This window comes from Rhinopithecus bieti, unplaced genomic scaffold (genome assembly GCF_001698545.2).
Source record: "Rhinopithecus bieti isolate Rb0 unplaced genomic scaffold, ASM169854v2 scaffold_33652, whole genome shotgun sequence".
In the NCBI taxonomy this organism is placed as follows: Eukaryota; Metazoa; Chordata; class Mammalia; order Primates; family Cercopithecidae; genus Rhinopithecus; species Rhinopithecus bieti.
Genome location: NW_016814761.1, coordinates 781,692 through 797,139, shown reverse-complemented (window position 1 = coordinate 797,139; position 15,448 = coordinate 781,692). Strand labels below are relative to the sequence as shown.

General features: G+C 53.2%; 1 protein-coding gene across 13 annotated transcripts in view; it reads right to left on the bottom strand.

The window, feature by feature from the left end:
* The window catches only part of ARHGEF10L (Rho guanine nucleotide exchange factor 10 like), a 182,103-nt gene that overhangs the window by 1,928 nt on the left and 164,727 nt on the right, over positions 1-15,448 (bottom strand). For all 13 annotated transcript variants that reach the window (XM_017852046.1, XM_017852048.1, XM_017852050.1 and 10 more), the window contains 2 exons: positions 8,253-8,427; positions 914-1,036 (listed from right to left, as the gene is read on the bottom strand). In XM_017852046.1, coding sequence (XP_017707535.1) covers positions 914-1,036; positions 8,253-8,427 — 298 coding nt within the window. The remainder of the gene's footprint in view (positions 1-913; positions 1,037-8,252; positions 8,428-15,448) is intronic.

The window sequence follows — 15,448 nt, the reverse complement described above, 5'->3', positions numbered from 1 at the left end:
GTCTCACTCTGTCCCCCAGGCTGGAGTGCAATGGCACAATCTCTGCTCACTGCAACCTCCGCATCCCAAGTTCAAGAAATTCTCTTGCCTCAGCCTCCCAAGTAACTGGGATTACAGGCACACGCTGCCACGCCCGGCTTTTTTTTTTTTTTTAAGTAGAGACGGGGTTTCACTACGTTGCTCAGGCTGGTCTCAAACTCCTGAGCTCAGGCAATCCACCCGCCTCGGCCTCCCAAAGTGCTAGGATTACAGGTGTGAGTCACCGTGCCCAGCCAAAGCAACTCTTCTTTAGCAGAAAGACTCGAGGTCTGCGCAGGGAGCCGGCCCACCCCCAGGGCTTCCGATCGGCCCTGCTCCCTTGCTGAAAGAGACCACAGTCATCATTCTCAGGGCAGAGGCAAAAGGGGCCCCGGGGCTCCAGGCATCCAAGTGTGGGGGGCTTCTCTAATCCTGTCCTTGTTCTCCTGGGCCCAGTGGCAGAGATCAGAGCAGACCTTCCTCTGATCTATGCGAACACATTCATTTGCACAGGGACCCCACGAGGAGGCTGGGCCTGGCCCCAGAAGCGCTTAGTTATTTCTCTCTCTGGAGCCTGGACATCTTGAAACTGCTATGGGAAGGAGCAGAAAGGGCCAGTGGAGCCCCTGCCATTAGGCAGGTGTCTCAGCCAGGCCCCAAGCCACTCTTGCGTTCATCTGCCAGATTAGGAAACTGAGACTTGGAAAGGTGGGAGACTGTGGGGGTGGGACGATTCGGTTCTACTGGCCACCGTGCCACCTGAGATGAGAGGAAGCTGGAGACTGGAACCCCATCCCCATACCGATGAGGGCATAATACACCCTCCCTGCCGAGTCCCACCGGCCAGCTGCAGCTGACCCCCAGGTCCTGCCAACACCAGCTCCCAAAGCCTCACCTGTGATCTTAGGGATGCCTTCCAGCCGAGGCACGGGCAGCAGGACGATGACACCCTGGTCAGTGCCCACCCAGAGCAGACCCTGGCAGATCAGGAGGCTGGTGACACATAAGTGCTTCTGACCTGCAGAGAGAGAGGGCGGCTGAGCAGTGCCCTCCTGGGGAGACGGCATGGGCTCTGGGCGCCACCATGAAGTGAGGGCATGGCACAGCGGGCTCCTCCCCTGAAACCAGCAAGAAGCTGGATGGTGGGGTGGGTAAGAGCTGGGGCTTTGGGGGCTAACCTGCCTGGGGTCTGGCTGTGGGGTCCTCCAGCTGGGCACTCCCCTAACCAGCCTCAGTTTCCTCCTGTGTAAAGTGGGGCTGCCATGCGGATGCATTGGGGGAACACCACAAGCACAGTGCCTGGTCTATGTGCGCTCTCAATACACAGTGGCCAGGTCATCTGGCACAAAGGGTTGTCCAAGGGCAACCCAAGCAGGGATCCAGCTGGCCAGCTATAAGCAAAACCAGGGAAGACTGGGGAGGTGCAAGCTTCTCAATGGTGTTGGTGCAAATGGAAGGCATAAGGGCTGGGTAGGGCTCGAGAGGCATCCAGGTGGGTCTGCTGCAGCCCTCAGGGCCTGCCTGTGTGGATGCTTCTTCAGATGAGGTCACAGCACATCCTGCAGGCCCTGGGCCCAAGAGTAAAGCAGAAAACTCGCTGGTGGGAAGCAGCATGTTTCCGATGCCAGCCCAGATTCATTCCTTTTAGCTCTCCCCCTCAGTGCTGTCTCTTCATTTTAGCAAGAATGGCAATGTCAGGGAGGGCGTGGGGGCAGTCCCCTGCTCCTGACAGAGAAGATGCCAGGTGTGGGCTGCCCAGCACAGTGGCCGAGAACAGGGCTCCAGAGCCAGGCGCGGGGCTCACACCTTGGCTCTGCCACTCTCCAGCTACGTGACCTGGGGCCCATCCTAAACTCCTCTGGGCCATGGTGTCCTCACGTGTAAAAGGGGACAAGGATAATACAGTCACATGTCACATAATGACCTTTCGGTCAACAACAGACCATGTATACAATGGCAGTCCTATAGGACCATATTTTTACTGTCCCTTTTTGATGTTTAGAACACAAATACTCTCCATTGGGTTAAATGAATGAACGTAAAACAACCCTGTGCCCACACATGGCACAATGGGCATATTATCTGCTGTCATCACTGCTGCTGCACTGCTGCCAACAATTCTGAGCAACGGGAATGGGCACATTGGAGAGGCTGGGAGTGCTGGGGGCAGGAGGCTCTCTGAGGGGGCTAAGAGGCATGGAGTATAGGCTGCCAGCTCAGGGACAGACCCCCCACCACCTCACACACAGGGTGTACGGCTCTGACATACTTCCTTGGGCTTCACTGGGCACCTGCCTTTCTAAAGGGCTGTCTCCTTCTTGCCCTAATCCTGCTGCCTTCTGGGAGAGGCTTAGGCTGCATTCCAGAAAGTTCCCACTTTCTGCTGCTTCTGGTCCATGGATCACACTTGAAAAAATACAGCTTTGGAGTTTCCAAAGCACTTGTATACCTGCTCTCATCTGACAGAAGCCTTGCAACAGCCAAGACGTACGCAAGACACAAATGCTGGCCCCATTTTCCAGGCACGAATGTTAAGGCTCAAAGAGGCCCCCAGCTGGTGAGTGCAGGGTGGGGTAGAGTTGAGGGCTACTGCTCACCACCGCCCAGTGCTTCCATCACCTCTCCCTCCTTGGGTGTGACACTTCAACTCCATACATGTGGGTGTATGTGCTTCCTCTGCAGTGTAGGCATGGAGAGAAATGGTGTGTCTCTCTCACCCCAAAAGGCAGGTTACCGACTCAGGGTACACCCAGCATTGCCTAACACAGTGTGCCATCCCATCAGCAATTCATTTACCTCCCAGATGCCTACTGCATGGCAGACACCACACTTGGTGCTGGGGGCACAGCTGGGACCACGTACACAGAGTCTTGTCATAAGGAGCAGATTCTCTAGAGCTTTCTTCGATGATGGACATGTTCCCTACCATGCTGTCCAATTTGACAGCCATCAGCCATATAGGGCTTCCGAGCACTGGAAATATAGCTAGTGGCACCGAGGGACTGAATGCGTTATTTTCTTTCATTGTAATAATGGCTACTGTAGTAGCCACAGAGACGTAGAGAGGAGATATAGGAAACAAAAACAGAAACAAGGGATGTAAACACCAGGCAGAGGATTGAAACAGGGTGATGGGGCAGAGCCAGTGGAGGATTCCCGGGTCTTCAGGCCTCTCTCTGCTTCCTGGAAGGATGGGGAGGCAGGCGTGAGGCTGCGAACTCTGGGCAACAAGGCAGAGGTGACCACACCAAGACCTGACCCGAGGCCCAGGAGACAGGGCATGCAAAAGCCCTGTGACAGGAACGAGCTCAGCCAGCCCACCGAGCAGAGTGAAGTCAGTGCAGCTGGGGCACAGAAGGCAGACTCCAGATGGTCAGAAGAGGGGATGGGTCAGGGCCAGGACTGGGGCTCTTAATTCTGGCTGCAGTGAAAAGCTACCGGAAAGCCTAGGCAGGGGAGTGGCGTGACCTGATTTGAGTGGAACGTTCTAGCTGCAGTTGTGGAGGGTGGGAATAGGAGGAGCAAGGAGCCCAGCAGGGGCTCCCACAGCTGCCCAGGCAGGAAGGGAGGCAAGGAGAGCCCAACCTGTTCGAGACCTGTTTGGAGCAGAACGACAGAGCTGCTGGGAGAGGGGAGCAGGGGCGGAGCGAAGGAAGGAACCCAGGACAGCACTGAGGCTCCCCTGCCTGGAGCAGCTGGGTGCACAGCAGTGCCATGGCCTGGGATGGCAAAGGAGCAGGTTTGGGGGTTGAAGCCCAGAGCTCCTGGTTGGATGTGTGGTCTGAGACACAAATTAGACACCTGAGTGGAGCTATCGAGCAGGCAGTGGGATTCGAGTCTGGCAACATGATGCAACCTCAAAAAATCACATTCATAGTGCCCATGCAATGTGGAAACACAAACCCGGCTGGAAGAAAAGCCCACTAGTGATTTACAGGCTTGGCAACAGGGACTATTTCACAAACAGTACCTGGGTGTCTGTGGAGCTGGGACTCTTTCCCACACCTAAATCCATTCCAAAAGTGAATGAAGGCTCACTATGATGGCAGCCTCCGGTCAGGCCCCCAGCCCTCCTGGAGTTGGCCAGCATGGGAGGTTCAGGCCATGAGTTCCTTTCCTCAACACCTGACTTCTCTTCTTAGCCCTAGTCAAGGCCTGTGATGACCTTATTTTGCTGTTTGTTTACTTATGACAAGCTTTGTGAGGGCAGTGGCTTATCTGTGTGCTCATGGTTAACTCCCCAACTCCTGGCCAAGTACCTTGGCTCATGGGAGACTCTCAAGAAGTATCTGTGAGTGAATGAGTAAATGGATGGATGGATGGACAGATGGATGGATAAAGGAAAGGAGAAAACTTGGACAAATCACTTCTCTCATCCATCAGTGAGTACTACAAACCTCCCTTGCTCAATTTTATAATTATTAGAGATACTAAATATATACACACATATGTACACATACAATATATACACACAACTGAGCACAGCTCTTAGCCCATAGTATACAATCAATACATAGAGGCTATGAGGATAATGTTTACGATTATTAAAAGGATCTGGACGCTAATGTCTTAAGATCAGCTCCATCAGAGCCATAAACCCACAAGAACAATAAAGCCAAGAGAGGGGACAGTAGTGAATTTTTCATTCCACAAGCCTCATCGCCTCCCTCTCCAGGGCCCCCAGGGCATGGAGACCGGCAGGAGACCATTTCCCGATGCCCCTGCATCCTCCCGGCCCCCACTGGACGGCGAAACCGACAAATGGGAGGAAGGCAAGCAAGAAATGGAAAGAGATGCTGGAACTGAGAAATGACTTCATCTGCAGACCTCATTCTGGGGCCTTCCCCCTCCCCCTCCGCCTCAGGGAAAGAGCAAGACACTTCACAAACAGTCCGAAAGAAAAAAAAAATTCTAATGGTGAATAAATATTTTATCACAGAGACTTAATGCAGCAGTGTTCAACTCACCCAAGCCATCTATCTGGAGATATACAACTTTAAAAAGCTCAGGCTCTCGGAGAACATTTTATTAATGACCTGTCTGGTTAAAAGGAGGAGGGAGTTTAGGTTAAAAAATGCATTAATACCAGTCGGGTACTCGAGTGGAAGAAAGGGGTCAGGGGAAGGAAGCGTGATAAATTTTTAACACACCCTAAAAAAATCCACACTTAGTGGAGGAACAAATTTATTACTAATTATGCAATTATTTCATTTGGTGGTGTGGGGGAAGGAAAAAAATACTTAAAAGCCTTTTTAAAATATCTCTAATAAAGAATTTAAGAATCCTGCTGTGTTGCGCTTCTGCAAAGGCACAACGTGGGGTGGATCTGAAGCTGCCCCCCACGCTCCGGTCCCCAGCATGGTGGCTGCGGCTGGCTCTGGCTCAGGGAGCCAGTCTCAGATATGAGGGGTCAGGAGGACCTGGTCTGGCAGCTCCCCAGGGTTGCTGATTAGGAAAGTTCAGGCCTGAGGGAAGGAGGGAACCCTCGGGAAACCCTACACTCTGGAACCTCAGCCTATACCCAGCCCTCTCCAGCGTTCACCCTCAGGGAGGTCTGGCAAGAGAGGGGTCACCTCTGTCTGCTGTGATGCAGCTGATGCGACAGGAATGGCCCACTGACCTGGAGGGTCTTAGGAGGGGCAAGGAGTCCTCGTAGGAGATGCAGGGTGGGGATGCAGTAAAGACGATGATGGCAAATGTCACCATCATGGACTGCTGCTGGCTAGAGACGGGGACTGTGGGCACTGTCCTCACTCTGTCACATGCAACACCCACACCTGCCCTGCGGGGTGGGGACCGAGGATGGGAAGCGGGTGTTTCAAGTGCTGCCAATCAGAGCTGGAAGGCAGGGAGGCAGGGATTCCAGGAAGAATCCTGGTTCTAGGCTCTGGTGTACCCCACCCAGCATGGCCAAACTGACTCAAATCTCAGCCCTTGGTTGTATGAATGGGGAAGCTGAGGCCCAGGACAGGAACACAACCGCCCAAGCCTACACAGTAAGTGTGAGGAAGCTCTAATGAGAGCCCGTGGGGCTGCTCCTGGCTCTGTCCGTATCAGCACTGCGATGGCAGACCAGTCATTTCACCTCCCGAGCCCCAGCTTACCCGGCCCTCAAATCATCGTAACAACGAATGCCCTTCCTTCCTTAAAGGCAAAGAGTGAGTAAAGACAACAGACGTGAAGGTGCGTGTGAAACAGTGAAGTCAGGGTTGTGCAGGCAGGAGGGGCTGTTCTAACTGCAGCCGGGTCTGTCCACACATCCTGCCTCCCACCACTTGATCAGCTTCACTCTCTCTCACTCTCCTCTGCGCTGACAAGATGAGATTCCAAAGATTTTTAAAAGCCCGTAAGATTATCCATTTCTTCATTGTTCCACTAACTTGAAATAATTTAGCTATCAGAGGAAATGTGGAGATAGTTCTGTGATACAGAGACATTTTTATCATACTTAAAATGGATTGAACTTGTATAATGGCTAAATACTATGAAACAAGAAAAGGAGGAAGGAGGGAGGGAGGAAAGAAGAGACAGAGGGAGGAATGGAGAGAGGGAGGGGGAAGGAGGCAACCCAAACACAGGTCCCACCAAGCCTCTCACACACCCCAGGAGAACATGGGTGAAGGGTTCAGTCTCATCGGGCACCTGCCACCCTGTCGGCCCAGGACAGCCACCTTCCCACCCCGGGCAGCATTTATCCTCATAACAGTCCCTGAGCTGGGAACTACATCCCATCTTACAGAGGGATGAGGGGCTCCAGGAGATGAAGGGACTTGTCTGATACTACGCGTTGGCCAAGCCAGGCCTCAAGCCAACTCTCTTTCCCCATTACACCCTGTAGGACGCTGGACTGAGTCTAGTCTGATGTGACTTGTGATCCTGCCTCTGGTCTACTGCATGACCATGGGCAAGATGCCTGGCCTGCTGAACCAATCTCAGTGTCTGCATCTGGAACATGGGGACGATCCCCAGCTCACAGGGTTAGGGTGACATGAGATCCTGTACCTAAGCACCTGCGGCCTCATCACCTCGGGCCTGCGCAGGGTGGCAGTTATTACACCGTTGTGACTGCCATGGACTGTGTTATTAGTAACCACTATACCCGTGTGACCAGTTCAGACTCAAGGACCATCATGCCTGGCTAAGAGGAAGCAGAAACCAGGCTGATTTCTAGGCCCTCAGGAGGGAGTTAGGGACCAGGCGCCTGGGGTAGGTAGAGGTCCCCAAGGCTCCTGGAGTGTTGGCTAACGTGACTGCCCTTGGTATGGCCTCAGAAGACAGAACACTCAACCCTGCTGGGCATACAGCTGCTCCCAGCCTCTGCCATGGCCCATCTGTCAGGTCCTGTGACAATCAGCTCCAGGCCACTGCCTGCCACAAGAGCTGTGTTTCCCTGGCCCGAGGGCCCTTTGGCTCTCCCAGCTGCTGAACCCAGCACTGCCTGGGGCACTGGGACAAGACAGAGCCACTGCACCCTCCCACACCAGCCTCAGGTCAGTCTCTCTTGGGGAAGCTGGGCCAAGGAGGGAAGCAAGGTTAACTGATGCCTGCTGGCCCCGTAGGCTGCTCTGAAGCCAGCTAGGGTGAGGATGGGCATGGCGCCTGCATCTTGGGCAGCAGGTGGTAAGGAAGGGCTGAGAGCCAACTCCATGGAGGCCTTGGGGGCATTAGGTGAGCTCCAGCCTTAATCGTTTGCTGCCATTCCCACTTCATCTACACACAGCTATGCAGGAGGGGCCCCAGCCATAGCAGATGCCATCCAAACTCACAGACCAGAAGGCCAAGAGGGACATTTGCCTTTCTTAGAAAAACCTCCAAGGACAGAGACCATCCGTTGGTTTTCTCACTTTCCCATTCCTGCAGGGGATTTGAGGCAGAATTGGGTGTTTGGTCAACCTGAGGAGTGGGGCAGAACAGAAAGACCTGCGTTCCTGCCCAGCTTGGCCTTTCCTTAGCAGCTGCCTGACTTTGGAGGGCCCACAACTGGGGGGCACTTCCTGAGCACCCCAGGGTGCTGTGATGCGGTAGCTGGACACAGTGACAGGCAGGGGCTTTGAGATGACAGTCCTAGGTATGAATCCCAACTCCACCACTTCCTGGGGAGTGCCCCGTCTTAAAGCCCCAGTTTTCAGGGCTGACGAGGGAAAAATGGGATGGGCTGCCCAGGTCACACCGCTACCTGGCCGTGGAAGGTGCTCTGTGACTGTCACCTCCCGCCCTTCCCGTGGCAGCCTCACCTGGCAGGAGGAAGGTGGTCCTGGTGGCAATGTTGATCTCTTGCAGATGCTCCAGGGTCTCGGTGTGGAAGAGGCGGATGGAGGTGCCGGAAGAGAAGGCCATCCAGACGCCGCTGCCCGCCTTCACCATGTGTGTCACGCTCACTGCCTCATCCTGGTGTGCCTCGAAGCTTTGCTGTGGCACAAAGGGAGGGGTATCGGTGCTGGCTGGGTCTGCCAGCTGAGCCTCCCTACAAGGCCCCACCCCTGGGCCAGCCATTCTCACATTCTTCAAAAGCACAAGCTACTCCGGGCTGGAAAGGAACCTTAGAAGCCCAGTGGTGCTGTGTTGGCCAAAGTTTAACAACTGTCAGGGAATCCTGCTTTGCAGGGTTTGCCAATTTCCATGGTGTAAACATTCTAACATGGCCAGTTGCAAACTACCAACATGATATCACCGAGTGAGGAGCAGGAAACACACGCACACGCTCGCTCACAAGCCAATAGGACCAGGCACGGTCCAGCGACCCCTCAGAGCTTTACCTTACTAAAGGAAAAGATGGAGCCGAAAATCATGAAAGAAGAAGTTGTGGTTTACATAAATGATTTAAAGTGACAAAGGCAACTGACAGAAGGACCGGGTAAGGAATGGGGGTAATATGGGCCAAATCCTCATCTTTCACAGTGAGGAGACAACAGGCAATGTCCCAAAATTGGTACATCAGGAAGCAGCAGAGTGAACAAGTTTGGGTCCTGAGGAAAGTGTCAGGTGGATTAAAAACAGAACAGGTGAAAAGCATTCTCTTCCAAAAAGCAGGACTGAGATAGGGATGGCGGACAAGCCTTTCAGGATAAACCACTCCATGCTTTTCTTTTGTTTTGTTTTCTTGCAAGTGTATGTACAATTTCGATCTTAAAACAAAAACTTCTTTAAAAAAGAAGATACAAATGATCAGGCTTCCCCTCCACTGCAGGAGAAAGCCCAAGTTCCTTAGCTCAGCATTCAGGGCCCCAGTGCTGCCTCCACTCCTGCCCTTCCTTGTGGGCTCCCTACGTGTCAGGCCAGCCAATGCTCAGGACACACCACACAGCCGCACCTCTGCCCTCACCATGACTTGCGCACAGTACGCACCCCTCCTCCCCAACTGTCCTCCTTTAACATCTGAAGACTCCACTTCAGGGTGGCGTCCTCAGTCCAGGAGGCAGGCCCCACCCCGCCCAAGGACCAGCCACTTCCTTCTGAATGGTGTGCTCTGCTGTCTAGCCTGGAATACCTACACCATTCTGTGGCTGTACTTGGCCACTTCCCACATAAGACTGTGGACTCCAAGGACAGACCCTGAGCATCATGCCCTTTAGTGTCTGTCCCCTGCTTGACACAGGGCCCAGCACAGTAAAATTTGGTCAAAAAATGAAGGGATGGACATTTCAATTCCATCTACAACACTCAGATGTCACTAATTCAGGCACACCAGACTAGAAACAATCTAAATGCCCAAGCCTTGGGGACAGCCAGGTAACTGTGTATCCAGCTCTGTACTGTCCTCCCTGCATTTAAGCTCGTGCTTACAGACACTGCATGATGGACACAGAAAATGTGAATGCTACAGAAAATGAAATTAAAAAAAAAAAAAAACCCACACCCAAAGCTGGGGGAGAAGAGGGACAGGGGAGGGAGAGCTGCACCCTGAGGATTACTCCAGGAGCAGGATGGGGTATATTTCCTCTTTTCCAGTTTTCTGGCTTTTCTCCTTTTTCCGTAAAGAATTTGTCCTGGGTGGAAGCCCAAGACTGCAGGAGGATCCTGGATGGGGCATTTATTTGGGATCCAACCTGCTATTAAATCTGACTTCCTCGGCAGCTTCACAGGCCCAGGCCTCAGTTTCTTCAATTGTAAGTGCAGGCTGCTATGAGGATTACAGGGACCTGGGTGAGGAGAGCTTGGCACAGGTCCGTTGCCTAGTAGGGTCTCATTTATTCAGCAGATGTTCTTGAGTCCCTACTAGGTGCCTGGTATGGGTCTGAGTGCTGGAAACGTCATGATGACTGCAAGACCCACTTTTGTGGGGCAAACGTTCCCAGGACAGGAGAATTAAAACAAAGAAAGATTACATCAGATAGTGAGAAGCACTGCACAGAAAACATACTGAGAGCCATTGACTAGGGTCAGGGAGGGTCTCTATAGGAGGTGACATTTAGTGAGAGACCTGAATGACATGGAGGAAATATCCCTGCGATGATTGGGAGAAGGGAGAAGAGCATTCCAGGCAGAGGGCACAGCAGTGCAAAGGCCCGGGGGCAGGAATGAGAAGCAGAAGGACCCGTGGTGGGGAGCACAGCAATGGGACTGGCCAGAGCACGTAGGGCCAGATTGCACCAGGCTACCTTGGAGTCCATGGGGAAAAGTTTAGATTTTATTTGCCCACTGCAGGGGGTTGAGCTGGTAAGTAGCAGGGTCAGTTTTACTTTTAAAGAAGTTCAGTCTGACAACAGTGCGGGGAAGGCTGGCTTCTTGGTTCAGCCCCCGAAGACCTCGCGTGGGCTTAGCAAGTGGAGCGGGAGGAACAGGACTCAGCTTCTTTTGCCCTGGAGGATGGCCCCAGCTCTTTCCCAGCTGAAATCACTAAGCGATTTCCCACTGAGTTAAGGAAGCTTGTGAGGGGCAGGGGTCTCCACGGGGAGCTGAGCCAATGAGCTCTGGGCTCATTCCTGATCAGAGTGTGGGGACCAGGAGGGCAAGACTGTCAGCTGTCCAAGGAAATTGCTTTTTCTGAGCCAGTCCCTGATGGCTGAGCTGCGAGTAGCAAGGGTGGCAGGCGGGGCAGGAAAGGCAGGCTCCCCAGAAGAGGGGAGGGGAGGGGAGAAGAGACAGCAGTGTGGTTCCTCTCCCCAGGGTCAGGCTGCTCTTGGAGAGGGGGGGTTCTACTGCACAGCCCACCCCTGGTCAGAGGGACGCCCCAGAGCAGACACTGTAGTTTCCTCAGACTGAAAGTTCACCAAAGGCAGAGGCGCAGTGTCTCCATTGGGTGGGGACCCCAGGAGAAATGACAGAATCTTGTATCAAGCTGGGCATGCTCAGAGGAAGCAAACTGTCTCCTCTCTCAGACTGGGGACTCAGGCTAAGGGCTCCGGAGGTATCGGGGGTCTCTTCCTCTTTTCTTAGCCACCCAGTCCCTGCCCTCAGAGAAGGACCAGGTGCAGGAGGCTCAGAGCCTCTGATTTTTGGGAGGAGGCCACGCCTCTTCACAGCCTGCACAAAGTCAGGTTCAGTAGTCCATGCCGTGTGGGGGAGAGACCATGTCCCCATCTCTCTAACCTTCCGCCCATATCTGCTGCCCACAACCCCGGCAGTCCTGGCCTTCAGTTCTCTCGTCCTGAGATGTACGCTCCTTCAAGGAAATATGCAGAATAGCTTTGTTTTGCCGAACCAGCCTGTAGGAGGAATCCAGGAGGAAGGAAACCTCCCACGAGGGCTTGCTGGGAAAAGCCAGCTGAGGCAGCATCAGCCCCAGTCACAGATGAGGACAGTGAGGCCAAGGGGACCCTGTCAGCACCTGTCAGCGAGCGGCGGGGCAAATGGATGGGGCAGCAGGACAGTCAGTGAGACCCAACATGCTTTGTCTGCAGCCTTTTCCAAAACACAGCATGCACCTCCTTGCTCACGGATGCACAAACATGCACACACTGGGATAGGTATCTGAACGCTCACACACGTGCAGCCAGCCTCCCTCTCTACTCCCGAAGAAAGGTCAGAGTACTTCCTGCCTCCGAAAAAGCCAAGCGCACTGAAACCCAGAGGCCTGGGACCAAGGAAAGCTGCACCTGAATCTGCAGCCAGCCAACCCTGTGTGCTGCTGTCAGAATCTAATTAAAAGAGAAGTCGGTGGTGGAAATCCAGGCTCATTTCTCCAGTGGCATAACAAGTCTGTCTCCAGGCCCAGAGGGCTTTGCAGAAGGCTTGTGCAAACCTGCCGAGCCCAGAGGGGGGAGGCGGGCGGGGGAAAGGGCAGGAATGAATAGTAAGAACAGCACAGCATCTCCAGCCCCAGTCCCAGTCCGGCATGTCTCAGTTACCTCTGGGCTCCTGGGTCCCCTCCTCATGCCAGGAGCCTGGAGTCCTGCCTGAGCCTCCTGGGCCCAAAGGGCAGGGAGTAGGTGGAGCCAGAGAGACGTGCCAGCATCACGGGTCCCAGAGGGGGCTAAGGGACTAAGCGTGGCACCCGGGTGAGAGCAGGGGGCAGTGATCACCTGGGTGAGAGCATGGGGGAAGCCCTCGCTGCCCACTGATCTTGCTGCTGGCAGGCCATGCAGTTCATTTCATTTTCCAAATACAAGGTATCCACGTACCCTGAGAGAGCTCAGAATTCATTGCCAGGGAAGGCGGTCAGATCATCAAACTCTGCTCTCCTTCCAGCCAGGAAAGGGTGAAACCCTGCTCACCCAGCACACCGATCCCAGGCCACGCACCTCCAGACCTGTCCCTCATCCTTGGCTGGTCTGGGAGGTCCAGGCGTGTGGGTTGGTGGGGTGAGGGGCTGTCCTACTCTCTAAGAGGCCTCTATCCCCTTTATCCCTGAAAAAGGCCACCTGCCCAGTGCTTCCTGCCCCCTCAGCCTCCATGATCCAGGCACAGCTATTTACTGGGTGAGTGCTCACCCTGCACCAGAAACCGTGCTGTTAGGATTATATACTAGAGCAGCCGTCTGCAAACAATGCCCCTCAGGCTACAACCAGCCTGCACCAGTTTTGGTAAATGAAGCTTTATTGGAACACAGTCACACCCACGTAAAAAAGAATCCATTGAAGTAGCTCAAGATCACAGCATTCCAACTGTACACCCCTGGTCCCTGCTGGAGGACAAAACGATCCGCAAGGGAAACCTGAACTTCCTTGGCAGGCTTGGAGGTGGTGGGGCAGGCACAGTGATTCTGAACCTATGCAGTGGGACTGAGATACACTGATGTTACTGGGAACCAGGGTTTGTACAGATAGAAGAGAGTCCGGTGTGGAATGGCAGAGATGAGGGTAGACTCCAGGATCTCAAATCTAAATTAGAGATATCAAAACGAACTCTAACTCGAGAGTTCTTCCCTGGCCCTGTCCACTGAAAGAGCCTGAAGGCAATGACTCTAGCCAAGGCACCCTGGAGAAAGGCCCAGAACTTCTCACAGCTGAAAAGCAAGGAAGAGCTCAAAGAATGATGGGAATGTGTCCAAAGGGCCTAGGAGCCAGCATGAAGGGATCCCCACAGGGACCCCCACAAGAAAATATGACATCAAAAATAATAATGACGGTCCTGATGAGAGCACGCTGGATTTTTTTTTTTTTAATCTAGGAATTTGTAGTGATAGTAAGGGCAGAGTGTGGAGTGGGGTCAGGGAAATCTCTGTAACTAGTGACAACTAGTCAATGCTGAAGGCATGGCAGAATTAAACAATGGTGAACTGGCAATCACCAAGGATGACCCGTGGATGACAAAGCCCCAGGGGGAAAGTTTGTGGAGGAACAGGATATTTACACAGTCTCCAAGAATCACCCAAAGGTGACTGAGTAATCACAAAGGGAAAACAGCATCTTTAGACTGAGAGATCCGGCCGACGCTACCCTAACCAAGTGATCAGGACGGGGCCAGCTGCTCTTCTTCCTCCCCGAGGACTATTGTGGGGTCAGGGCTCCCCTGACCCCCGGCCCTGCAGCACCTGGCCAAATGCTGGCACCTCATCGGAAGGAAATAACCAGGCAATTCCAGACTGTGGAACCTCTATGAGACGCTGGCTTGACTTCTCAACAAAGTCAATATCGTGAAGAAAACAAAAAAGCAAAGGGATTATTCTAGATTAAAAGGAGACTTAAGAGACAAGAACACCAAAGGCTGCATGTGATTTCAAGCTGGATCCTGGATGGCATTTGCGGGAGTAGCTCTGAAAGATATTTTGAGGACAACTGGGAAAATCTGCACCTGGACAGTATTTAGATAGCATCACTGCAATGACCTAAATTCCTGGGTGTGATATGCCATGCAGTTATGTGGGAGAGACAAGAAGTATTTAGGGGTAAAGGGTAATGATGTCTGCAACTGACTTTTTTAAAAGTGAGTGTATGTCTCTGTGCGTTATGGGGGAAGATTGCAGCAACATGTTAACTGGGTAAAGAATATCTGTGTAATGTATTATTCTCTCACCTTTCCTGCAGTTTGAAATTTTCAAAGTAAAAGTTATGGGGGACCAGGCGTAGTGGCTCACGTTTGTAATCCCAGCACTTTGGGAGGCTGAGGTGGGTGGATCACTTGAGGTCTACAGTTCAAGACTAGCCTGGCCAACATGTCTCTACTAAAATTCTAAAATTTATCTGAGCGTGGTGGTGGGCACTTGTAATCCCAGCTACTTGGGAGGCTGAGGCAGGAGAATCGCCTGAACCCGGGAGGCAGAAATTGCAGTGAGCCGAGATCACACCACTGCAATCCAGCCTGAGTGACGACAGAGTGAAACTCCATCTCCAAAAAAAAAAAAAAAGTTATGGGAGAAAAGTCAAAGTAATTAAAAAAACAGAAAATGCTAGCAGGCAGAGGGGAGGGGTTGGGTCTGCCTCCTCCAGCTCCCAGATCCCCACTACCCAGTGACTCAGTCTCCTCTGTCATCCATACATGGGGACAAAAAGAGAACATGACACTTGGGCACGGTGAGGATTCCAGGGAGAGCATTGGCACACTATGACCTGGAATGAACCCAGGTGAGCTGAGATGAACCCGTGTGTCCTGCCCCCACCCACGTTGCCCCTCCCTGCAGCACCCCCATCCACCCGCTGCAGGCGCCCACACAGTCAGTTTCAGGTGAGTGATACTGCTCCCAATAGTGCTGACACAGCCCAACCTCCAGTCCTACAATATTTATGTGCCTCCAGGTGACGCTTCTGTGCATGGTTTCCATAAATTCCCAGGGTGAGCAGCTCAGCACTCAAAGTCGTTAGAGCTGAGATGTCGCCAAGGGGCCGGAAGGCTGGCTGGGTTCAGGGGCTCTCAGGGGCTGCGAAATCCTGAGGAAATGGCAGGAGGCTGGTGGGGCTTCTACTTTCCAAGTACCCACCGTGTGTCAGGACTTTCCAATGCCTGACTGGGCACTGTGCACACAGTGTCTCACCTCACAGAGACTTTATGAAAAGAGAGCAAACCAACCCCGAGTGGCCCAGATGGGCAGGGGCAGGGTGGGGCGGGGCGGGGC